The sequence below is a fragment of the Hypanus sabinus genome, chromosome 25, assembly GCF_030144855.1.
Source record: "Hypanus sabinus isolate sHypSab1 chromosome 25, sHypSab1.hap1, whole genome shotgun sequence".
Lineage (NCBI taxonomy): Eukaryota > Metazoa > Chordata > Chondrichthyes > Myliobatiformes > Dasyatidae > Hypanus > Hypanus sabinus.
The window spans coordinates 28,007,039-28,034,452 of NC_082730.1; the positions used below are offsets into that span (position 1 = coordinate 28,007,039).

Genomic DNA, 27,414 nt, shown 5'->3' on the forward strand with positions numbered 1-27,414 from the left:
TGCCCTCATCTCCAGTTTATTTGAACATTGGGCCTAACAAAAAGATTGAAGCCTAATGAAGGTTAGTTAAACAATTAAAACTATTATGTTAGGAAAGATGGAACCAGACTGCAGAGCAATCAACTACTGGGGGTCTTGACAGGTCAGGCCGTGTTAGTCAACGTTTCTGTTTCTGAGACTCTACACCATGTAATGCCAAATTACCCTTTTGCTTTTTAAGATGCTGCCTGACCTGCTGCATTCCTCACATTTGTTTTTAATTAAAGCTACTTAACTTAAAGCTTTATTCTGGAAAAAAATACATCCTAAACATTTAAACGTTTGGATTTTTGATCTGGAATTGATCCATTAATCAAGAGCAGAAAACCAAGTACTGATCAGTTATGGGGAATAACCAGGCTCAACATTAGTGAATCATTAGTCAAAATGTGTGGTTTTAAATGCAGCTTTAGATTACAAGTTTACATTTCTACTTTACAGTGAGGCATACCATAAACAGTATACTCCACCCAGAAGCAAATAATTACATCACTTTTTTTAAAAAACCATTTACCTGCCTGATAGACCTAGAAGATACAAGCTTCAAATGTTTTGCATGGTGTGCTTTAATCAGTATTGTTCTATCTCAGAATAATTTTCAAAATTCATTATACTAACAGCTAAATTGAAAATACAACAAAAAGAAAACCAAAGGATACGTGATCCATTCACTCCTGAAGTTTTGAAGTCATCTAACAACTGAACTACTTTCTCTTTATTTGGATCATTTGGATCACTGTTACGAACCTGAAAAAGATAACATTTTTTTCTCATGGAATATCTGTCAGCAAATGCACTGAGATTTTAACCAAGAAAAGTATTTATTTGTTAACCTTGTATACTCAATGACTTGTGTATTTAAAACAAATCAGGGCATAGAAAAAAGTTGAAACAAGTTTCTAAACTTAAACATCATTCAACATTTTCAGGGAAAGGCTGCAGATTTCACCAATCTTGCTTGACAATTCAACTAGGTTTAATTGCAAGATTGCTTTGGACAGCCTCAGTTGAAGAAATACACTCTTAACCCTACTTATTCTGATTTTAAAGTCACCATTTTAAAATCATGTCATCTAGTTGGTAATCTGATTCTCAATTTAAGTCTGAATGCCACATCACCTGGTGTCTGATCATAGCCCAGTACAAAAGCTATATAATATTGTATATTTTCTGACACCATAATTTAATAAAACATTGAGCATTGTTGAATTTCATAAGAATGCCTCAAGTAAAGCATTGTACAAGCTTATGTCCCTTTTAAAAAGCGTTTAACTTGGAAATAATAAATTGCTTTCGATTGCGAATTCATAAATCCACGAGTATCTTTTTCTAACATTTCAGGCAAAACTGATGAGTTAGTAAGAATTTTTTTGAAAGCCACAAGTACTCAACATGTGGCATTATGTTCTACCATGCCATATTTGCCTCGTGTAATTATACACATACTGAAGTGGGGGGTGGGGGAAGAATATAGACATCTTTATGTTCCTAAAGTTTAAAAGTATAATTTAGAAATTTCATCTGAGATGATAGAAAACAGAGCAAGTTGCTACAAAAGTAAATTTGAACAATTTTGCAATTACCATATATTCCACTGATCTTACCTGCATTCTAAGAATAATTTAAATCATTTCTAGCAATTAATGTTATCACTTTACTTGTATGCAGACAGGAATACAATTTCTTTTCAGTCATGAAACAAACCTGAATCTCAATCCTCCTTACCCTTCCAATGTCTTTGGGGAAACAAAATAATTGAGAGATAGAATTGACTGGAAAATTACTTCAAGAAAGTCAGACACTGAAAAAATATTACTTAATATGTAAATCAAGTGTAACTATTAATGGGTCTAGGCTAGAACCAAAACATCTGTTTAAAAAAGCACCATGAAACTACTTACTGCTTTCAGTAGTTTGATTTCATCCAGGGCCGTTTCTGTATAATGTTCGGCACTTTTGACAACCTTCATGGCAACAAACCTTTTCCCCCTAAATTAAATAATATAATACCTTTCAAAGCAAGCACAATATAGAAATACCTTTTTTAAAAACCAGACATCTTTATAATGTCACAACCTGTTTTGCACATGGAAACTCAAATTCACACAATATGCAAAACTAAGGTACATAAAAACTGCTTCTTTCAATTACAAATATTGTGCCAGAATACCATTTATTTCTCATGGTTTAATTGACCCAAACACAAGAACCAACTTACTTATCTTGCCAAATTACACAGACATCATTGAATATCAAATGTTTCAACAGGGTACAGTTAAGGGACAACTACAGGAAGAAATAATTCTGATACGAATAAATTACAGACTTTAAGTTAATGGGTTTAAGTGGTCACCCAACACAATTACAAGGTGTTAAATTCATCCCTAAGACAAATCAGCTACTAAAATACATGGTTGCTTCAGAATGCTTTATAAAAAAATCCTTCTCCTCAATCATAAGTGGTTGTGTATCATTTGAGCTTTAAATACTAAAACACAGTAGCTGTGCCATACAGAAGCCATGAGAACACACTTGTATTGAATTTAGTTAAAATTGACTTACTGAATATCCCAACACAGCCACACTGTAGAAAAGTGGCCCCATCCTAACTTTCGAATCACATGGTATCGTCCATTAAAAAGGTCGCCAATCTTGACATGATGATATCCACCTAAAATAAACAAAAGTCATTCAATGGTAAAGCTACAATTTACAGAAAAAAATTTACTTTTAAGCCAATGACAATGAACTGAACAAAACAGTTCTTACAAAATAAAGTTAAAGATTGGCAGATCATTCATCATACTTTTGAAAACATGTTTCTACATGTATCTTGCCTCAATTGAGAGGTTATGGAACAATTAGCCCCTTGTTCAGTTTAGGCAAATTTCATTCAATTGCTTTTTAGTAATGCAGAATCACAAACAGAAACCTGACCTTGCCATCTCCTATCAATCATAGGCAGCCACTTACTTCAACCACTATTCTCAACCTACATTTCCTTTCCCTTTCTGAAAATACTTTTATCTTTGCCTTTGGGAATTACAAATTTGTTACTAGTTCTGCTGAACAGCAATTTAGGTCCAGCAGAATATCAACATTAAAAAAATCAAAATACACAGAGGTGCACAAAACACAGATGAAGCATAATTAACTGCAAGTCAAATGTTCCTCATGGGGGAAGGGTGGAGAGGAAAAACTCACCTTTACAATAGTCACTAGGATCCTCTTGCTCTTCATCATCAGATCCCAAAATTTCATCCTCTGGTTCTTGTGCCTCAGATTCTGTTATAATGGGATGAGATCGATGTTGAGGCTCTGGCCTGAAAATAACAGCAAAAGTTTACTTACACATTGGAGGTAAAACACTGCAGATGTTGAAATGTGGAGCAAAAGACAAGTTGCTGGATGAACTCAATGGATCAGGCAGCATCTGTAGAGTGAAATGGACTGTTGATATTTGGGTCTTGATTTAAAACATTAACTGTTCATTCCCTTCTAAGGATAGTGGTCAGACTACTGAGTGTCTCAAGCAGCTTTTTGCTTAGTTACAAACTGCTTCCACAGATAATGAATTCAATAGCAATGAAGTTTGTTTCTGAACTATTAATAGCTCATTCTCAACTACAGATGAGGCCACTGGACTGAAGCATATGCATTCGTAAAGGGTAAATATGGAAGCAGTTGAGCAATGTGTGTCTTGTGGTTAGTCCTGACCCAGGCAAATTTCAGGCTAAAGTCTGACTACTGAGAAGCCAAAGAGAAACTTTACTGTTCTGGATTTAGGGGTGCTTAGTGCAGTGTGATTGCTAAATAACTTCAATGTTTGACTACATTACTGTTGCATTGAATAATTGAAGGGATTGATTGTTCTCCTTAAATAACTAGTGGCTACTTTATTCAATTCCATTTACACAGAACACTAGAAAGTGGGCCAGTCACTTCAAATAGTACGTGTCAGAATTAACAGTTCACATTAGCAGAACAGCCTTGATTACAATCATTGTCTGTCATTTTATTTTGTTAAATGTCCAATGTGGCTTTGCATCAGAAGGTGACAGGCCTAAGAACCATGCCAAAAAATACTCATTAGACTCCTGGGGGAGAGTTTCACAGTTTGAGGTCTTAAATTTAAAGTTTAAATATTAAAAGGTTTTGGGCAACAGACTTCTGGGAATGCAGCAGTTTCACCTGTGGTTCCCTTACGTTCCAGTTAATAGTTATCAACATCACTAAATATCATCTGTCCAGGGCATATTCCACAGCTTTACAATTAACAACTTAAGGAGAAGTTGAGCAAATGAGGGTTGCTTCTCTGGAGTGGCTGAGGGGCGAGCTGATAAAAGATTTAAGATTATGAGAGGCATAGATAAAATATGCAGTCAGCATCTTTTTCCCAGGATCAAAATATATAATACTAGAGGTGAGGGGCTGGGTATGCCCTGAACATTTTTTTTAAAAAATATATAATTGGAGTGGTGGGTGCCGAAAATGTGGCAGAGACAATTACAAGGCTCTTACTTAAATATAGACACATTAATGTGGCATTGTGTAGGCAGAAGAGTTTACTTAAGTTACATGTTTAATTATGAGCTTAATTAGCTCAGCACAATATCGTGGGCCGAGTGCTGTGATGTTCCATGTTCTATTTGAAATGCTAACATCACAGCCTACAAGAGTATAACAGAACACGGATGCAGTTCATGTACAAGTTCAGCCACAGACTACTGAATAATGCAGCTGGCTTGACTAGCCCTAAGACTTGTACAAACGTTGGTCATTGATAAAGTCAACATGTTTTTTTTAAGCAAACAAAATCCAATCTATTACTGAATTCTCTGCTATGTGAGAATTGTGGTAGTGAAGCAATGGCATCAAAAACAGGAGAACTTGTGTCAAATCAATCACAAGTTTTAGGTTCAAATACATGTGCTCACAAACTAGGCACCCTCATTTGAATGCACCCAAGCAAACAGAAGGGAGCGTTTTTATTTTATAGTGAACTTGGTATATTTTCCAAAACAATCAAGCTAAAGGAAGAATATATTTTAAACAAGTTGCATTTCCAAGTATAGAGCAACTCCAGAGTAAACTATAAGCACTTGATAAACTAATGCTACAATCATTTAGAACTGAGCTAAATCTGCATCAAGTACATTTTTCAAATAATGTGTCCATTTCTTTCAAAGAAATAGACTAGTGTGAAACAACTTATGATATAACCAAGAATGTTTCAATTCTACTCAATTTTCATATCCCATTGTTAGAACTTTCTGAAAACCATCTTATATAAAATTAAATAACTATGCCCCAAACCTTTGACTAATCAGTATCTTCTGAAGCTATTCAAACCCTACTTCTTAACCCTATATCTCAGAACTTGTGTTTAGCAAACTGTTACTTTATCACACAAAAAGCACCATTTAAATTCGTTGTTGAAACAACATGGAAATTATACAGAAAGATATTATTTTTACTTAAATAACAGGAGAAATTATACCAGAGAATAAAGAGACAGAAATTGAACAAAGTTATAAGGGTCTTGGTACAAATCTATTAAGGAAGAGGCAGCAGGGCACTTGATAGAACTGAGCAGAATTAACATGGACTTATGAAAGGAAAAGAATCACATGAACTAATCCACTTAAAATCTGACGAAATGTTCATAGATAAACAGAGACCACTTGTTTTCCTACTCCTGTAGGACAGGTAAATGTACTATGACATGCCACAATGTGACAGTAAACTGTAGTACTAGAGTGCTTAAAACTTCAATCCTAAGTATTTGAATTATATAGATTTGCTTAGAAATTGAAGTTAGCAAATTTGTACTTTCTACTGAAAGTTGGAATTATGAAATTGCTGGTAACAGAAAAATGGAATAAAATAGGAGACAAGATCAGCCAAAGGAAATCAGTTGCATTGCATCTTAAAGCTGAATCTCTCAAGCAATTCAAGACATCAAACCTGAACACTTACAGTTTATGGTGCAATGGTAACAATACACAAGGGAATAAAATCATCCATAATTAAAACCATTTCAAATGCACTACTTAAAAATTCCACATCCGTTCAGTTTATTAATTGGCACATTAATATTCAGAATAATATTGTCCCTTTTTGTGAAAAGCAATCTTTGAACATTCTATCACAAGACTGCTACCAGTGTCTACTGACTACTGAAACACAACTAACCATGGTTCACAGATTGAAAGATGCCAGCCTTTGTAATCTGAACTTCACGGATCCTATAGAACACCTGCAATTTTGTGTTACCTCTAATATGCAAAAATTAGCACTAGGAAATAAAGAAACTCGTCATGACATTTGACTAAAAACAGTGAGCCACTAAAGGATTTCTTCAAGTTAACAGAGACTATTTGTCATAAAGCATAGGCTTGCAGACAGGACTCTGACAAAGGTAAAATACTTACTTGAGCAAAAGTTTCCAGTGGAGAAAATGGGGCTTTAGCCAGAAAAATGGAACAAACATGTCCACAAACATGTCACAAGCTAACAAGTATTGATGAATTGAACTAGGGAAAAGCCAATGATGTAACAGATGGAGATGTGATGTCATAGTGACACAGAACATGTCAAACTTAGCTGCGTCAATGAAATCAAGATTTTGAATAGTCTGGCTCAGTGTCAGAAATTTCATGAGATGGAAATGTTTGCCTGGGAACTGAATTTATACAAGATATTAGCTTCAATTCTCCAATAATTTTTGCTAATCTAATTTGGATTCCAAAGAAAATTAAATTGAAAATGAAGATAGTAAAAAAATAGCAGAATGTCTAGATATTTGCAGCCATAAATTTTGTTTAATTATACCAAATCAAAGTAATCTGCAGGATTCGGTCAGGTTCATCACATGCAAATCTGAACACCAATTAATACTCCGTTCAAAGTAAAAACAAACAACCACAAGATAATTATTTTCCAAGCATCAGAAGACAATGATCAGGAATCCTGGCAAAACTATCTGGCAAACACACGTGGACTAATCAATCTATTTGAATACTAGATAAAATTGCATGACTAGTTTACTCCATGCTTTAAAACAAACCACACTGCAAAATTATTTTACAAGGGATTCTATACAAAAACTACGTTGGCCCTTTTGAATGACTTTCAAACACACGAAAAATAAGCATCCTTGTGCCTGCTACTGCACGTCAAAGATTAGACCAAGTTGTCCATTTTAAAACTGATGCTGTTGAATGTTTCAGGAGTGAAGGAGCCACTATCACATCAATTCTGTTATGGACTTTTTTTTTGAAAAAACAAATCAAATTCCCCACCATCTAACCTTTAGTCATATCTTAAGAATTTGATCTTTATTTCATATTCATAAGTCATCATGAAGATTGGGAATTATAAAGAAATTATTATAAATTAAAGAAAAAAACTTAGTACTTGTGCACATTAAGATTTGATAGATACATTTGATCTGTCAGATTGATGACAGTGGTGGCTTAGGGTCATTATATCAAACTTCCCTCCTCCCCACAGCAATTTGCTTTGCTTCTTTAATCCCCATATAGAGACCAACATGTCTCACCTGCCATTTTCTTTCACAGCACTCGTGCTTGTATAATTAAATAAAATCCAACACAATCTTTCAATATTAGCATGGAGTAGGTATCTGCTGCAAAGAAGCTGGAGATCTTGTTGTTTGCCGTTTTAAGATACTATGATTCAGCAGCTGTTGCTCAAAGGATCAATTCTCTTTATGTGAGTATTGTTCCTAGTGTGCCAACCTATTTTAAAACTATAGACTTTCAATTTTAAATAGGTACTCTTGAAAATTTATTCATCTAATTTCAGACAACAACATTTCAGGTTAAAACTTTTACACTGCAAATTATATTTGAAGCCTCCTATTACATCAGATAATTTAATGTTCACTGTCTTAATTACAGTTAAACAAATGATGTACTTGGAACTCAGATTCCAAATTAGCCAGACTACAATATTCTGAAGCAAACATCAGCACACCCCCACCCCACCTCCTTACACAGTGACAGAAGTTTTATATCTAGGCCATAACAGACATTTTATATTTTAGTTCAAGGTTGACTGTTCCAACTTTTGTCAGGCTAAATAGAGACAAATCAATCTGACTTATAAATTTCCTAACAGCAATGAAGCTTTCACATACAGCTATGCAAGCCCCACCACACCCCTACTTCCCTCCCACATCAATGCATGAAACCAATGACAAGTCCACAACACAGGTTACATATATATATATAGAATCAGCCAAACAATAGCCAGTAAACTGGAGCAAATTAGCGAATGTTGTATAACGGACTGATAAAAAAAATGGAGCATTTCCTTGTCAAGACTGCATTCTAGGGGACAAATGCAATAAAAGAAAGCTCACAGCTTTTCTTTAAAATGGGTAAAGGATAAGAAATTCTGGTTACTGAGGTCAGTGCTTACATGGAAATGCAAGTACTTCATCAAAACACTGCTTTCTCTGCAATGTACATGATTTGAATATCAATTCACTACCCATGGCAAAAATAAAAGCCAAAAAGACTTAACAAGACACACCTGTAAATACTTGTACAACCTGACAGTGGTAATTTTTCATTTAAAAAATCACTCCGTTTACCATGTAAAACAAAAGCATAATTACACACAAGTATTCTGTCATATTTAATACTATTATTTGAAAACTAGCTGCACAAACCAAGGAAAAGCTTGACATCAAAAGCATTTCTGAAACATAAAAAAAGATCTACAATACCTGTTTGAAGCTCTGTTACCCATTGGCAATGGCAGCCCTGAAGTCAAATCAGAGATTTTCTGTAAAGCCATCGACAAAAATTTCAGCTGCCTTTGCCAGAATACACTGCAGGCAGCGATCAGCCTCCTAGCTGATCAAGAGTCTTCTTACATCATATGCAGGAAATGGTCTACCAGTCTACCACCTAGCTGCAGAAAGGCTACACTGCATTGCAGGTGAGCACCCTCCAGTTTTAAAAACATTGTCTTTATATTCTAGACGCAAATATTGTATGGTTCAATATCACATTAAGGATATTTGATTTACTCTTACTTTGATATTACGAGTGATGTGTAGACCTAAATTCTGCTTCCCACTCCTACCCTTTTTGCACAAAGGGTGGGAGTGGGAAGCAGGGGAGCGGTTGTGTGCTTATGTCTTCCAGGTACTCAAAGCCATGCAGTGTAAAGATGACAAAATATGCTCTTTGTCAGAGATGGGGATTGGTTGTGAATCTTTAAAGGGTATTATTACTTGTGTTTTTGGGACATTCCTGAACAGGCTGAAATGACAAGGTACCATTCCAAGGAGGACCAAGCCAATAACAGCCAATTCACTTAGAGTGGAGAGAGGAGATGAGAATGCAAATATCTAATCAGCCAATCATGAGGCAGCAACTCAATGCACAAAAACATAAACATGGCTAAGGAGGTTTCGTTGTTGTTCAGACCAAACATCAGAAAGAGGAAAAAAATGCAATCTAAGTGATTGACTGTAAAATGATTTTTGGAACCAGATAGGGTGGTTTGAGTATCTCAAAAACAGCTGATCTAGGATTTTCACAGTCTCTGAAGTTTGCAGAGAATGATGCAAAAACACATCCAGTGAGCAGCAGTTCAATGAGTGTAAATGCCTTGTTAATGAGAGAGGTCAGAGAATAGCTAGACTGGTTCAAGCTGACAAGAAGCCAATAGCAACTCAAATAACACATCCTACAACAGTGGTGGACAGAAGAGCATCTCGGAACGCACAACATGTCAAACCTTGAACTGGATGGGCTACAGCGGCAGAAGACTACACTGAGTTCCACTCTGACCCTAATAAAGTGGCCATTGAATGTGGATGCCATGCTTTTGCAACAATCTAGAATCACCATTTTTTGCTTTGGATTTCTCTGCCTGGGGTCCAAGAACTCCTTCAGTCAAGACAACAGCAGTTCTGCAATGATGGCTGTCCCAATTATGACAGGGAACATGAAAGAGTTTTCTTTTTAAGTGGAAAGGCAATACTTACAAATTAATTTGTGTATGGGTACCTTCTACATTTCATAAGGTCATCCTTCATGAGAAACTGCTACAGAGAAAATTAAGTCCAAAATGTTTTTGGAAAAAAAATTCTCCATGGAGTTCAAAAACTTTTCTTCAACTGCATGGATAGTCATCATCTGGATAGATAGTACAAGATTTTGGGCTAATGGATTTTCTAAAGAACTACAGAATAGGCAACACTGCCAATTCACTATTATATATTCTCATACCTCCTGCCATACCCATCTCCTGACACTTGCTTCTCAAAATCCATAATCCAAAAGATGACAAATTATTCCAACTACCTTAAAATAACCTTCTGATAAATTGAGACCAAACATCTGAGATTATCCTGTGCTGTTGCAAGTGTGTGAAGGTAACTATTTGCAGTGTTTGAACCCATCTCATTTTGGAAGGCATTGTCTATTTAGCTGGTTTCTTGGACAAGTAACTGAAAACTCAAAACTGGATCAGAAGTTATTAGAAATAAATCTTTAGTTTCAGAACTGAAGTTAATACAAAATGCAACATCATTTTTTGAGCTCTGCTACAAAAGCATTTGATTCTTGAGCTAATATATAATCTGACCTACTTTCTACAGAACTGAATTCGAGTTGCTATTGAAGCAAAGCTAACAATTTATATTTTAAACCATTTGCTACAAGTCATCCTAGCTAAACATTGATTATTTCTTGTACACCACTTAAGCTTATGGTTCATCAACAACTCTCATTTCAGTCTAATCAACTGATACAGCTGAAGTTGAAAGATACCAGATTTGCACATTTAAAAGTTCAGGACACAAGCTCTAATTGTTAGCGAGGAAGCACAAGCTCAAATTAGAGGAAAAGATTGCTTCCAAGAGAACCTAAGAAGAATACTTACCACAGCTTTGTTTTCCAATATTTACCATACGGCAACTCTATCAATCTGTGTCATTGATCTCAAACTCAAAATATAAAGAGTAAAACATACATATGAACTAAATATACAAATTTAATTCAGTTTGATATATGCCTCAGAAACATTCACAGGCAAAATAATTTCAAACCACAACAATATAGTCAAAAACTTTTTATAGCAATCGAGCTTACTACATTATACTAGAATTGATAGCTAGAAGTTGCTGGAATACATTTCCTTTACCCCGTAGCTGTTGATAATAAATCTGTAAAGATGAACTGCAATCTTAAAAGTACATAATTATTTAGTAATACAGTGCAGTAACAGGCCATTTTGCTCAACAAGCCCATGCCACTCAATTATAGCCATGTGGCAAATTAACCTACAAACCCATAGATGACACCAGAGCCTCAGAAGAAATCTGCACGGTTACTGGGAGAACTTACAAACTCTTTACTGACAGCAGTAAACTGAACCTCAGCCACTGGCTTCACTACCATATCAGTGCATACATTTGCGACTCACTGATGCATTGATGGGTCATCTTTTGAAGGTTCTAACGTCCTCAAATACTTGGGGTCAATTGGCACTTTGAAGATCAGGATAGTCTCCTGACCAATATACTCCCTCAGCTAACACTTCAGATTATCTGGTTATTTATCTATTTGGGCAGATTGCCAAATTGGCTGATGTTTTCCTATACAAAATTCAAAATGCTAGATTACTGGAAGACCACCTTGACTCAAATAAGTGTTTTATTAACAAAAACAATTTTTTCACTGACAGCCTCAGATGAGCCCAGTTTAAAAATACCCAAGCAAATTTCGAAAAAAACAGATGGTTAAACACAGCACCAAATTTGTAATCCGTCTTCAAAGAAAAGCACAAAACAGAGCAAACACTTTTAGCTCACTATGTTTTTGATGACACTTTATTACAAGTATCAAATTAATCCCATGATCAAGACCTTTTCTGTATGGCTTTCCTTTAACTTATTATACAATTTCACTTTCACTATTACAAGTGTCTTGCCATTCTTTCAGGCAGTTTACTTTCAATTATAAATGTAAAAAAACTCATATCACTTTAGATTCTTTGCCAGTCATTAATCTGCCTATTATCATTATGATCATACTAGCTTCAGCAGAATAACCTGTCCAAATATTATGTTATATTTCTAGAGACCCACAACCTAAGTCTCTTTCACATATCCAACTTTCCTCTTTAATTCTTTTGCACACACTTCAAAGTAAATTATCAAAGTACATGTATGTCACCATATACAAACCTGAGATGATTGTCTTGCAGGCAAACAGTATAGAAATAACAGAATCAATGAAAGAACACACCCAACAGGACAGACAGCCAATGTTTAAAAAACTGCAAATACAAAATGAAATGAAAAAAATGAAATAATGAATAGGCAATAGAGAACAGACATTTTAGACAAGTGGGAAAAAATTAGGGTATCAGTAATAATCATACACAACCAACACATGTATCTTCCAAATAGGCAGCAACCAAAGTCATATCAAAACCTGGGTATTGGAGTTAAAGCATCACCATGTGACACCTACAAAGTGTGCTGGCCAGATCTGAACAAGCAACTTCAACTGTACCTATTCCAGTGATATAGAGAAAGTTAACTCTTTGGTTTTGTCCATTATTAAAGCAAGAAAGGCGAATGTATTTTAAATCATTTAAAATATCAAAATAATTCTATGTTCTTCAAATATTTGTATATTATTCAAATATTTGGTCTTCCGATCCTATAACCTCTCCAATTTGCCTGCACAAAAATTCAACAGCAGATGCCATTTCATTGGCTCTTCAGCCAACTCTGGAACATCCAGCGCATACTTCATTCAGTAAGCTCCTCAATTACTACAGCTCAGCATTAAGTACCACCATCCCCTCAAAACTGAGTAAGCTTCAAGGCCTAGGCATCAATAGCTCCTTGTACAATTGAAACCTCTATTTCCTGATTTGCAGATCCCAGTCAGTTCAGATTGGCAACATGCAATGGTGAGCACAATACTTTACAATACAGGTTACCTGGGTTCAACTCCTGCTGCTGCAAGGAGTTTGTATGTTCTCTCCATGGGTTTCCTCCAGAGACCAAACGTGTACCAATTCATAAGTTAATTGGTCATTTTAATTGTCCTGTGGTCAGGCTACGATTAAATTGGGGGCTACTGGGCAGCATAGCATGAAGGGTAGAAAAAAACATTTCAGTGTCTCAATAAATAAAGACTTCAAAAAGCACCTCTTCCATAATCACCATCAGAACAGATACACCACAAGGAAGTGTTCTTAGCTCCCAACTCTACTCACTTTATATTTATGACTGAGAGTCTAAGCATAGCTCCAAAGCCATTTTCAAGTTGCTGATAATGCTATTTGTTATTGGCAGAATTAAAGGTGGTGACAAATCAACATAGGAGGGAGATTGAAAATCTGGCTGAGTGGTGCCACAAGCTCTCACTCAATGTCAGCAAGACCAAGGAGCTGACTGACTTCAAGAGGAGGAAGCCAGAGGTCTGTAAGCAAATCCTCAGATTGGAGGTGGAAAGGGTCAACAATTTTAAATTTCCCCATGCTATTATTTCAGAACACCTGTCCTGGTTCCAGTATGCAAGCAAAGTATGACAGTGCCTCGACTTTCTTGGAAGTTTGAGAAGATTAGGCATTCATCTAAAGTTTTGACAAACTGCTATAGATTTGCAATGGAGAGTAGATTGGCAGATTGCATCATGGCCTGATATGGAAACATCAATGTCCTTGTACAGAAAAACCTAAAAATACTGGATAAGGACCAGTACATCATAGGTAAAGCCCGATCCACCATTGAGGATATCTACATGGATGCTATTGCAGGAAAGCAGCATCCATCGACCCCACCATCCAGGACATCCTCTTTTCTCACGAGGTACAGGATCCACAGGATCCACACCACCTGGTTCAGGAACAGTTATTACCCCTCACCCATCAGGCTCTTGAACCAGAACTTCACTCACCTCATCACTGAACTGTTCCCACAATCTATTGGCTCACTTTCAAGGACTCTTCATCTCATGTTCTTGATATTTACTGGTTATTTATTTTTATTTCTTTTTGTATTTGCAGTTTGTTGACTTCTGCACATTGACTGTTTCTCCTATTGGGTGTGGTCTTTCCTTGATTCTATGTGTTTCTTGTATTTACTGTGAACATCTGCGAGAAAATGAATCTCAGTTGTATATGGTGACATTATGTACTTCGATAATAAATTTAATTTGAACATTTTATCTATTTGATAGATTCTATTCTTCTAACAAAAGAAAATCACTTCATAATCTTCAGCACCAAGACTACCTTTTGTCTTCTCAGTTTACTTGCTAATGTGTCTATTAGTTATCCAAGCAAACGCTGAAAACTCATTTACACAAATTAGGAATTTTAATCTGGTCAATACCACCAGTATTTTCTAGTGCAGATGTTTGAGGGATGAACACCAGAGATTCAAGTAATTCACGATGAACATCTGAATTAGGAAAATTAACAGATTTAGAAATAGATCTTGGGTTCTCCAAAAAATTATTCAACATTCATTTGAGTCAATCTTAGCACAGTTGCCTGTATTGTTCCCAAAACCTGTTCTGTTCATTGCAGTGTAGCGGTTATCACGACGCTATTACAGCTCAGAGTGGAATTAGGAGATCAATACTGGCATCCTGTGGGTTTCCTCCTGAAGTCCAAAGTAGTGCAGTTAGTAGGTTAATTAATCATTGTAAATTGTCTTTAGGCTAGGGTTAAATTGGGGAGGCTGCTGGCAGTGCCACTTGAAAAGGCCAGAAGGGCCTATTCTGCACTGTATGTCAATAAATAGGTCCTCTGTAGACTTGTTACAACACAAAACTCACAGGAGAAGCGTCCAAATATAACAGCAAAATAAATCAGATTGCACAAGTATTAATGAAATGCTTAGGAAATGTCTTAAAAATGTGGGTTCATTTTCCAGAAGAAATTTCCCTTCATATACTAGTGATCTGGACTGATAATAGAACAAGTATCAAAATTCAGGGTGTTAAGTGACTCAAGGAAGAAAAAGGCAAATGAATGAGGGCAAAAGTGACATGAAAATATGGAGAAATCAAAGTTATACATCAAGTCAGAGGAAATACGAAGATATTGCTTTGAAAATGAATGGGTTGATGCTTTTAATAATCAAAAAGCAGTTGCAAAATAAAGTCATGAACTTGCAAATTATAACAGGCACAAATTACACAAGATATTCAACTTCGTAAATTGAATGCAAATGTTGTGTCCAATTTGGCTATGTTGATAAAGGATCATAAAGGTTGAGCACAATTTAGAAGTCATTTACCAAGCAATATTGAAGATGGAGGCATTTATTATAATCACAGAAACTGAGCTCAAAGAACATAATAGAAATACAGAATGTTGATTTAAGAAGCATAATTACAGATTTTATCGAGTTAGTAACTATACAAATTTCATTTTCTTCAATCACCACTTTAATAAAAGTTAATTTTATTTCTGTGCAATGAAGTATTAAAGAATCAAACACAAAACAAAAAGCTATACAAGTTCCACACACTTCCACATCTGCTGAATAAAATCAAACTGGTTGTGGTGGTGGGGCGTGGCAAGGCAAAACTGGAGTGCTGCACTGATTTCCATAATGTCCAAGCATCTTTTGAACTCACTCATGCTCAATATGCAACTGAGCGTGCTCAGACACACAGCACAAAAAAAACACCTTCCCATCTCAGTTCTGTGACTGCTTCAATAAATCTGAACTCAGATCTTGAACATTTTGAACACCTGCCCTGCCATTCCCTCTCAGATCCCATCACCAAGTTCTTCTAAACTCCAGAGAGCTTCTGCCAATCTTAACTATTCAACTATTCCAAATATAACTGGCAAGTTTAAACACAATGAAGTACTGAAATTATGACCCACAGCATTAAGTTTACAATAAAAACATTTTACATTCAATTTTAATGCACAATTTTAAATAAAGCAAGTGTAAAATTCAATGATGTTTCACCATTTAAAAAATATTCTTGTTTTACCCACAGAGGAGATGCTGCAGATGCCAGAAATCCAGAGTAACAAACACAAAACATTGGAGGAACACAGCAAGTAGTATCTACAGAAAGGAATGAAGAGTCTGCAATTTGGGCTGAGACCCTTCAGTGGGTCTGAAAGGGAAGTGGGAAGCGACCTGAATAAAGTGGGAAGAGGGAAAGGAATACAAGCTAGGTGATAGGTAATGCCTAGTGAGGGGAAATATAGGTCAATGGGGAGAGGAGATGTGGTGAGCAACTGGGAGGCAATAAGCAGACACACAGATGTGGTAGTAAGTCTCCTCACCTCACTGTCTTATTCGGGCTTCTTTCCCTTTCCTTTTCAGTCCTGATGCTGGGTCTTTGCCCAAAACATTGACTCTATTCCTTTACATTGATGCTGCCTGACCTGCTGAGTTCCTTCAGCATTGTGTGCGTTGCTCTGGATTTCCAACATTTGTAGTTGGAACTTCAAACATCCCCAAAAACAAACCCCACCCCCAATAAGGAAGTTAATGTCAGCAAATATTAAAAATGGAGTTCTTGAAAATGTCAAAATAGAAAGCAAATTTCCAAGCTTTATTTTTCCAAATGTGGTGTATTAGACAGATTAAAATGAGCAAAACAAGAAATGTTAATAAATGGCATTTAGAAGTAACTCAGCTTTTTAGTAAGATTGAACCTCCAATCCAAAGCCAAAGTGGGGCAAGATAACTACTCAAGTTATATTTAGAAACCCACAAGCTGAATGTGTAATGAGAAGTGCTGAATCCTTGACTGTACCACTTAACACATGCTAGGAGTAATTTACAGTGACCTATTAAGCTGAAAAGTTCAGGCACATATGTTAAGGGCATCATTTGGCAGACAAGCATTGAAGAAACCCCTTTGTCATTAGCTTACAAGTAACATTTTCTTGATGGCATCTGAGTATTTTCTCAAATAAAGTTTAAAAATAGTGGAAAGTAGCAAATTTATTTCAATTAAAATACCAAATAGGACATTACTGAACTAGATTTCATCAAGAGCACAACACATCTCAATTGCTGCAGGGTGGCTATTTTCAGAATTCCATAGATTAACAAGTCAACACTGAATTGCACAAACACGAGGTCAAAATTAACGTGATTAATGGAACTTGACTTGGACTTTACATGTACTAAATATGCATCAATACCAATCTCTCCCTCAGGTCAATTCCCATTTGGAAACAAGCAATTCAAAAAAGACGGCAATGGTACAGCAAGCAGAGCTGCTGCCTCACAGCATCAGAATTCCAGTTTCAAACCTGCCTGTGTGTAGTCTGTTCGTTCTCATAGAAACATAGAAAATAGGTGCAGGAGTAGGCCCTTCAAGCCTGCACCGCCATTCAGTATGATCATGGCTGATCATCCAACTCAGAACCCTGTACCTGCTTTCTCTCCATACCCCCAATCCCTTTAGCCACAAGGGTCATATTTAACTCCCTCTTAAATATAGACTGGCCTCAACTGTTTTCTGTGGCAGAGAATTCCACAGATTCACCACTCTCTGTGTGAAGTTTTTCCTCATCTCGGTCTTAAAAGACCCCCTTTATCCTTAAACTGTGACCCCTCGTTCTGGACTTCCCTAACATCGGAAACAATCTTCCTGCATCTAGCCTGTCCAATCCCTTTAGAACTTTATACGTTTCAATAAGATCCCCCCCCAATCTTCTAAATTCCAGCGAGTATAAACCTAGTCAATCCAGTCTTTCTTCATATGAAAGTCCTGCCATCCCAGAAATCAATCTGGTGAACATTCTTTGTACTCCCTCTATGGCAAGAATGTCTTTCCTCAGATTAGGGGACCAAAACTGCACACAATACTCCAGCTGTGGTCTCACCAAGGCCTTGTACAACTGTAGTAGAACCTCACTGCTTCTGTACTCGAATCCTCTTGCTATGAATGCCAACATACCACTTTCCTTTTTCACCGCCTGCTGTACCTACATGCCCACTTTCAGTGACTGGTGTACAATGACACCCAGGTCTCGTTGCACCTCCCATTTTCCTAATTGGCTACCAATCAGAGAATAATCTGTTTTCCTGTATTTGCAACCAAAGTGGATAACCTCACATTTATCCACATTAAATTGCATCTGCCAATAATTTGCCCACTCACCTAACCAAGTCACCCTGCATCCTCTTTAGCATCTTCCTCACAGCTAACACCGCCGCCCAGCTTCGTGTCATCCACAAACTTGGAGATGCTGCATTTAATTCCCTTGTCTAAATCATTAATATATATTGTAAACAACTGAGGTCCCAGCACTGAGCCTCGCAGTCCCCCACTAGTCACCGCCTGCCAATCTGAAAAGGTCCTGTTAATTCCCACTCTTTGCTTCCTGTTTGCCAACAAGTTCTCTATCCACATCAATGCCATACCCCCAGTATTGTGTGCTTTAAATTTGCACACTAATCTCCTGTGTGGGACCTTGTCAAAAGCCTTTTGAAAATCCAAATATACCACATCCACTGTTTCTCCCCTATCCACTCTACAGTTACATCCTCAAAAAATTCTTTAAGATTCGTCAGATATGATTTTCCTTTCACAAATCCATGCTGACATTGTCCGACAATTTCACCTCTTTCCAAATGTGCTGTTATCTCATCTTTGATAACCAGCTCTAGCATTTTCCCCACCACCAATGTCAGGCTTCTCCTAGCGACTGCATAGATTTCCTCTGGGTGGTCCGGTTTCCTCTTGTGTCAGAGATATCTGGATTGGTTTATTAACTGGCTGCTGTACATTGCTGTTAGAGTACAGATAGATGGTTGATGGTTGGTTGCAATCTTGGGGGACTACTTCCATACTATTTTTCGATCAGATTTCTTATCATATCTATACCTGTAAAACTGTATCAAAGTAACAACTATTTAACAGAGACTGACAGAATATCCCAAGACTGAAAGAATGCTCATGATGATCATGAAGGAAAGCCAGTGACAAAAGAGAGGGGTCAACTAAAAGACAAAATACATCAGCCCGATCTCACTCAAAGGCAGCTGGGGGAGTGGGGGGGGAGAAAGAAAGATGCAGTTAGAGGAAATAATTAATATTGTCAACAGCAAACAGAAAGGTCAAGTCATCAAATAAAAAGTAGGCCTCAAACCTCAGAACTATAGTCTGAAAGTTAATGTATGCCAAGGTAGTACAGCAGTTAGTGCAGCACATTACAGCACCAGATGCAAGATCAAGATTCAATTCCCACTGCTGTCGTAGGAAATGCGCATGTTTTCCCTGTGACTGCATGGGTTTCCTCTAAATGCTCAGGTTTCTTCCCACATTCCAAAGATGCACGGTTAGGGTGAGTTGTGGGTATGCAATGTTGACACCAGAGGCGTGGAGACATTTGCAGACATCCCCACAATCCTGGCAAATGATGCATTTCACCATGTTTCAGTGTACATGTGACAAATAAAACTAATAAAGGATCTAGTGCTCTCCCAGCATATATGAAGAATAAACTCTTCTCGGGCTTCCAGCCAGGTACAGGTATGACTGACGTTTCGACAACAGTCTCTGCCATTTTCATCAGGGATTATGTCTGAGCATGTCTAGTCCGGTGGCATATATAGTCCTGTACTCTGTCTCTCCTGATTGGTTAGTCCTCATCCAATCAGATTTCCTTTCTCCCATGTTGTATACCATCAAATTCCAGTTATAAAAGAAAGATTTTCGTCTTTGTTAAAAAAAAATTCATCTAGTTTTATTTCAATGGCTTCCTTTACCAGACGGTCCCAAAAGCCACTGGCGGAAACCTAATTGGATGAGGAGTAAACAATCAGGAAGGATGGACTCTGTGTGTACAAATACCACCTGACGCGACATGCCCAGCCATTATCTCTGATTAAGATGGTGGAATTTGTTAGAAAACGTCAGTACCTGACTGGAAGCCCAAGAGGGTTTATTTGAAATAAAGCTAATCTTTAAATTTAAAACTAACTTCAATTATAGAATTGAAAAATGACACAAGGTGAGCTTGAGATATTAAAACAAGGATTCCGAAATTCAAAATATGGTAAGAGAAGAGTTTATGTATATTTAAATATTTTGACAAATTGCAAATCAATGTGATTTTAGGAAGACTGTTGGGTAACTGATCAAAAAATTCCCAGAATTCATTGGCCCTTAGATGGCTCAGCTTTGACTTTTGCCCACCGCAAAATCATTTTATTATTTCCATTGTTTTGGATCTGGTGTCAAAGGAAAGGCTAGCATTTGTCGTCTTCAGGTTACAAAGACCAGATATATGTGCAGCTTTTAGATACAAAGCAGCATTAGAGAGACAGCACAATGGATTTGACAGCTAGAGAGGCATCTACTGTGTGGCAACTTGGTTCATAGCCATCTTTATGATTTGTGGAATGTTCTCAGGAACTAAACCCATTAATAACCTGATAGAAATACTGCCCTAGACAGGAGATGAGCCATATCCTTACATCTGCTATGAAGGATCTTCAATATTGTCTGGACATAACTTGGATAGGGAACAGGTAGCTTTCTCACTTATTACACAGACATTTGTTCAGACAAGTCAGGAGTATTCCATAATGTTCTTTACTTGTGCTTTAGAGATGGATATACAGAATGGGTGTTAGAATAAGCCACTAATTATAATACCCAGTCTCTGGACTGTTCATGTGGTCAAGGCACTTGTGGTCCTTTTGGGTTTCTTGTGCATGAGTACAACATAACATTGGATAGTTTGATGGAACAGCTGCTCATTTTCTGCCTGATGTTCTCCAGAGAATGAGTTGTCAGCTCAACACAAAAGATCAAGTCTCAAACACAAGTACCGTATGCACATCTTTTCACCTGGATGAGTTTTTCTTCCCCATCTCCCATGATAAACAAACTTAAACTTCAGTGGTTCAATGGGTAGTGAACACAGATGGAAAAATTGAAAAATGGAGAAATATCTGGGCTAGTTCACAGAAATGGCTGTAGGAGAAATTGTGGCAAAAATTCTTTGCAGTTAAGCTGAAGGATTCAACTTCTTGAGTTCATCTAACTGCCTTTTGATTGGCATTTTTTTTTAATTTTATTTTCCTTTGTTGTGCATGCATTGTACTTGTCATTAAAACCATAAGACATAGGAGCAGAATAGGAGCATCTGGCCCATCAAGTCTGCTCTGCCATTCAATCATGGCTGATCCTTTTATCACCTCCTCAGCCTTCTCCTCATAACCCTCAATGTTGTGTCCAATCAAAAAACTATCAAGCTCTGCCTTAAATTCACCCAATGACCAAGACTCCACAGCTCCCTGTGGTAATAAATTCTGCAAACTCACCACCCTCTGGCTAAATAAATTTCCCAGCGTACGTTTTAAATGGATGCCCCTCTATCCTGAGGCTGTGCTCTCTTGTCCTGGACTCATTCACCACGGTCAACATCTTTTCCATATCCACTCTATCCAGCCTTTCAACATTTGATAGTTTTCAATGAGATTCCCCCCCACCCGCCCCACCCAATCCTAAATTCCAGCAAGTACAGACCCTGAACTATCAAATATGATAACCCTTTCATTCCTGGAATCATTGTTAACCTCATTTGAACCCTCTCCAATGCCAGCACATGTTTTCTTTGATGAGGAGTCCAAAACTGTTCACAATACTCAAGGTGAGGCTTTACCACTGCCTTATAAAGCCTCAGCATCATATCCCTGCTCTTGTATTCTAGACCTCTTGAAATGAATGCTAACATTGCATTTGCCTTCCTCAAAAGTAACTGAACCTGCAAGTTAACCTTTAGGGTGTTCTGCACATGGACTCTCAAGTCCCTTTGCATCTCAGATTTTCTTCCCGCTTAGAAAGTAGTCTGCACATTTATTTCTACTACCAAAGTGCATGACCAAGCAAATTTTCAACATTGCATGTCATTTGCCACTCTCCAGCCCATTCTCCTAATCTGTCCAAGTCCTCTGCAGCCTATCCATTTCCTCAACACTACCTGCCCCTTCGCCAATCTTCCTATCATCTGCAAACTTGGTAGCAAAGCCATCTATTCCATCATCTAAATCATTGATATACATCATAAAAAGCTGTCGCAACACCGATCTCCGCGGAACACTACAAGTCATTGCTAACTAACCTGAAAAGAATCCTTTTATTCCCACTCACTGCCTCCTACCATTCAGCCAATGCTCTAACCATGCTAGTAACTTTGTAAGCAGCCTCATGTGTGGCATTTTGTCAAAGGCCTTCTGGAAGTCCAAATACACAACATCCACTGCATCCCCTTTATCTATCCTATGTGTAATTCCCTCAAAGAATTCCAACAGGTTTGTCATGTCAGGTTTGCCCGACACCAGCCCCCTAGGCCTGAGTCGACATAGTTGTCATGAGTTGTCATGCAAGAATTCCCCTCAAGGAAAGCATGCTGACTTAGTCCCATCTTGCCTTGTGTTACGAAGTACTCCATAACCTCATCCTTAACAATTGACCCCAACATCTTCCCAACTACTGAAGTCAAGCTCACCAGTTTATAGTTTCCTTTCTGCTGCCTCCCTCCTTTCTTAGGCTACGTCCACACAAGACCAGATAATTTTGAAAACACCGGTTTCACGTAAAAACAATAGACGTCCACACTAAGCATTTTTGAAAATACCTCCGTCCACATTAAAATGGGTATTTGGGTGAATCTCCTCCTACTGGGCAAACGCAGGACACATTTACAGAAAACAAGCGACATGTTTGGTGTTGAATCTCACTGTGAAAGTGCGTGTATCTGCAGTTACAGACTAGAAAAACTAAGGAAATTGCCAAACAAGACAGCTGTTGGCTCTTGAGCAGAAGGACATAAAACTATATAAAAAAAAATACTGGAACGTATGTAGGCAACTGACAGGGAGTTCACGTATGGTACGACCCGGCAGACAACGAACATTGAAAAACTGACCAACTCTGTTGCATTAAGAAAGCACCTCGTTAAAAGTATAAAACATGTCTGCATCAGTGTTATCTTGTATTTCCATACAATGTTACATTTGACTGTTACACATCTATTGTAAGAGAAGTACTTGCATAAATAGGTAAACCACCTTCATACAAGCAAGGACAGAAAACAGGGCAAAGTGAGTATACTTATTCAGTAAGTTATGGGTCAAAGTATTGGTGAGTACATTTCTAACTCTTCTGGCTTCAGTCTCATTGCCATCAGTTCTGAAATTGTTTGGTTGTGTGGGGGGGGGGGGTTGCATTCAAGAAAACAACGAAATGCCACGCTGCCGCCACCATCTGTTCCGGCACGTCATTTTTAAAAATCTCCGGTTACCACGTCCACATGACTCTGCCCAATCAGCGTTTTCAAATTTACACACTCTGGAGGGCATTTTAGAAAAGCTCCATTTTTGGGGGAAGGAAAGCACTATTTCAGTGTGGAAACAGTGTGGAAAGTCAAAACGAAGAGGAACAAAAACTTTGGTTACGGATTTATCTGGTCTAGTGTGGACGTAGCCGTAGAGTGGAATGACATTTGCAATCTTCCAGTCCTCTGGCACAATGCCAGACTCCAATGATATTTAAAAGATCATTACTAATGCCTCCACAATCTCTACCGTTCCTTCTTTCAGAACCTTAGGCTGCAGTTCATCTGGTCCAGGTGACTTATGTGCACTATGTCCTTTGGCCTTTTTGTGCACCTTCTCCCTTATAATAGTAACTGCACTCACCTCTCTCCCCTCACACCCTTCAACATCTGGTTTAATAGATTTTTTTTTTAAATAGTTCACCACTCCAAAGGATCCAAATGACAATAGTTAGAAATTTATTATTAATAATCCAGAGATCATCTAAAGCCTTGACAGGAGAGATCCAGCCATACCACAGCTCATTGGGAGCAGAGCCCTCCACATCTCTAGCCAAAACACTTCAGCAAATCTTGGGTAATTAATACAACCCACCAGAAGCCCTGTGTGAAATTAATCACTCCCAAGTAATAATGTACACTCCTTCATTACAACTTTGCCTATCAGGCGACAGAAAGAGGATTCAATTTCATGAAGATGAGTTTTTAATAAGTTCTATCAATAATGCAAGGCAACTACAGCTTAATGAGGTGCAAACAGCTGCTGATCAGCCAAAAATAGCCAGCCCAATTAAAACTGCCTAAGCTGCAACCTTCAATTCACGTACACAGTAATGTAACAAGGCTAGCACTTCTGCAGACATAAGCAGCTGTCTGAGTTTAGCAGGTCAATACAAAGTGATGAGAATTGTATCGATTAGTTGGTAGACCAGACTGAAGTTCACTGCTATAACTGTTGCAATAAAAGATTGTGGGTCAATCCTGCAGGAAAGGATAGGGATAGCTTAACCTATTTGCATTTTTGCCCCTCCCTCTATTTTTATGAAAACTTCAGAATTATACCTTTTGGCTTTTATAACAACATAATTTTATAATTATAACAATTATAACAATAGTAAAGCAGGAGTTTCCTCTGGAGTCCTAGCTAATTATTTATCTTTCAACTAAAATCACTCTAAATTGTCTCATCTCATTGCTGTATGTAGGACAATTTAAATGAAAATTACCAGTGCCAGGAAGGATGGCTTAACAATTAGTAGAAAAACAAATGGGAAGGAGTAAGGTTTTCAACGTATATTGATTAATTATGATGCAAAATTTCCTATTGCAGCAAAGACCTAGTTGAAAGAAATAAAGCTGCTTGCTAAATCAGAAGTGAGGAGCAACAGGAAAGATCTTTCAGTAAAGGGCTGAACGGAAATTGGATCCAGGAAGAGAATGGAGATGGTGGGGGTGGGTGAAGGAGATCAAACTAATCATCTCATTTTGATGACTTTAAGAACTGGGATGGCAATTTGGATAGATACTTTATTGATCCCAAAGGAAATTAGTGTCACAGTAGCATTACAAATGCACAGATATAAATATTAGTAGAAAGAAAAAATAAGTTACTACAAGCAGTTTAACGGGGGGGGGGGGGGGGGGGGGTCATCACTTCCCCGGCAACATATTGACTCATTATCGAGCCGAGGGTAAGAATGATCTCACATAGCACTCTGGAGCAATGCCGTTGTCTTAGCCTATTACTAAAAGTGCTCCTCTTTTCAGCCAAGGTGGCATTGTCCAGAATTGGCAGGATTTCCCATAGGGTCCTTTGTTCTACCAGTCTCCAGTATGTCCAGTTTGACTCCTATTACAGAAAGTTTGACTCCTATTACCAGCCTTTCTAATCAGTTTATTGAGCCTGTTGGCATCACCCTTGAAGATTGTACTGGCAACAACAAACAGGTAGAACATGTGAAGGAGAGGGTTGCATTCGCTAAAGGACCCCAATCTCCTCAGGAAGTAGAGGCGACTCTGTTCTTTCTTGTACACAGCCTCTGCGTTGGTGTTCCACTCAAGTCTGTCATCCAAGTGCACCCCCAGGTACTTGTAGATCCTCACCACATTCACACACACCATTAATAGTACCAGGGAGCAATGCAAGCTTTGTCTTCCCTGTCATACCAATGTTGAGCTGCAGATGATTCAGCTTGCACCATTTGACAAAGTCCTCCATGACGGCCCTGTATTCATCCTCCCATTCTCCCCTTATACAGCCAACTATTGTTGAGTCATCAGAGAATTACAACACTAAGTCATGTCATCTGCAGTATCTAAAATCTGAGATATACAAAGTAAATGGGAAGGGAGCCAATACAGTCTGCTGTGAGGCCCCCGTGCTGCTTATAGGCATGCCTGATGCACAGCTCTGAAGTGCCATAGTGCTGGTCAGGAAGTCCATTATCCAGGATACAATTCACAGCGACAGTCAATTGTTCTGGTGCAATCTACATTTCTTCCATTGAGGCTAAAGGAAGGTTCTATGCATAATTCAGGGAACTATATACTAGGGAAGATGTAGAGGTTTAGAAAGACGCAGAAGAAATTGATTATGATTCTGGGCATGAGAAACTTTAGTTATCTGGATGGACTGCAGAGCTGGAACAGGAGGTTGTGAGAGAACCCAAGAATGTTTCCAGACAGAAAGCATTCACATCAGAAGAGTCAAGATCCTCACACACCGACTTCTCATGGGTCAGGATAAAGCACAGATAATCAAGAATTTATACAATAATGAACTACACAAAAATATTGCAAAGTGCTGAAAAAACTCAGGACAAGCAACAAGAATGGAGAAACCAAATTTTCTAGGTCACGGCTTTCGAAGAACTACTAAGTTGTTCCAGTATCTTGTAATAAACATCAGTTTTCCATTATCTTAAATTTATTTTGCTTTCTAAAAATAATGATTGAAGTTCTTAATTTGACAGCAAAATATAAATAGTTCAAAATTCACCATGGCCTTTGACTAATATTACGAGTAATTAAGCTTCCTGCCAGTGTTCACAGTTGTACTGTAGCAGTTTAATAACAGTAACTGATTAACACGAGCACCTCTAATGTATAAAAGGCACAGAGAGTTAGAGGACACCAGAAAAAAATTACACAAGTGCAATTTCTCTTGTTTGTGTGCTTTGTTTTTTTAAGACCAGTGAGCCTTACTTCAGTGGTTGGTTAGTTGATGGAGAAGACCCTGAGAGGCAGGATTTATGAACATCTGAACAGGCATAATATAATTAGGAATAGTCAGCATGGCTTTGTGAAAGGCAGGTCATGCCTTACAAGCCCGACTGAATTTTGAGGATGTGACTAAACACACTGATGATGGTAGAGCAGTAAATGTAGCGTATAGGGATTTCAGTAAGGCATTTGACAAGGTACCCCATGCAAGGCTTATTGAGAAAGTAAGGAGGCATGGGATCCAAGGGGACATTGTTTTGTGGATCCAGAACTGGCTTGCCCACAGGAGGATGCAGATGGGTAATATTCTGCATGAGGGCTGGTAACCAGTGGAGTGCCTCAGGGATCTGTTCTGGGACCCCTACTCTTTGTGATTTTTAGTTAGTAAGTTAGCTAGTGATGAGTTAGTAAATTTGTTGATGACACAAAGGTTGGGGGTGTTGTGGATACTGTGGAGGACTGTCAGAGGTTACAGCGGGACCTTGACAGGATGCAAAACTGGGCTGAGAAGTGGCAGATGGAGTTCAACCCAGATAAGTGTGAGGTGGTTCATTTTGATAAGTCAAATATGATGGCAGAATATAGCATTAATGGCAAAACTCTTGGCAGTGTGGAGGATCAGGAGGATCTTGGGGTCTGAGTCCATAGGACGCTCAAAGCTGTTACAAAGAGTGACTCTGGTTAAGAAGGTATATGAAGCATTGGCCTTCAGCAAATGTGGGATTGAGTTTAAGAGCCAAAGGGTAATGTTACAGCTATACAGGACCCTGATCAGATCCCACTTGGAGTACCATGCTCAATTCT

At 37.9% G+C, this 27,414-nt stretch overlaps 1 protein-coding gene across 1 annotated transcript in view; it reads right to left on the reverse strand.

Annotated features, from left to right (window-relative positions):
* The window catches only part of LOC132381128 (SRSF protein kinase 1-like), a 68,695-nt gene that overhangs the window by 21,010 nt on the left and 20,271 nt on the right, over positions 1-27,414 (reverse strand). Inside the window, exons 3-6 of the mRNA XM_059950384.1 lie at positions 3,244-3,362; positions 2,602-2,710; positions 1,941-2,028; positions 699-786 (exon numbers count right to left, since the gene is read on the reverse strand). Coding sequence (XP_059806367.1) covers positions 699-786; positions 1,941-2,028; positions 2,602-2,710; positions 3,244-3,362 — 404 coding nt within the window. The remainder of the gene's footprint in view (positions 1-698; positions 787-1,940; positions 2,029-2,601; positions 2,711-3,243; positions 3,363-27,414) is intronic.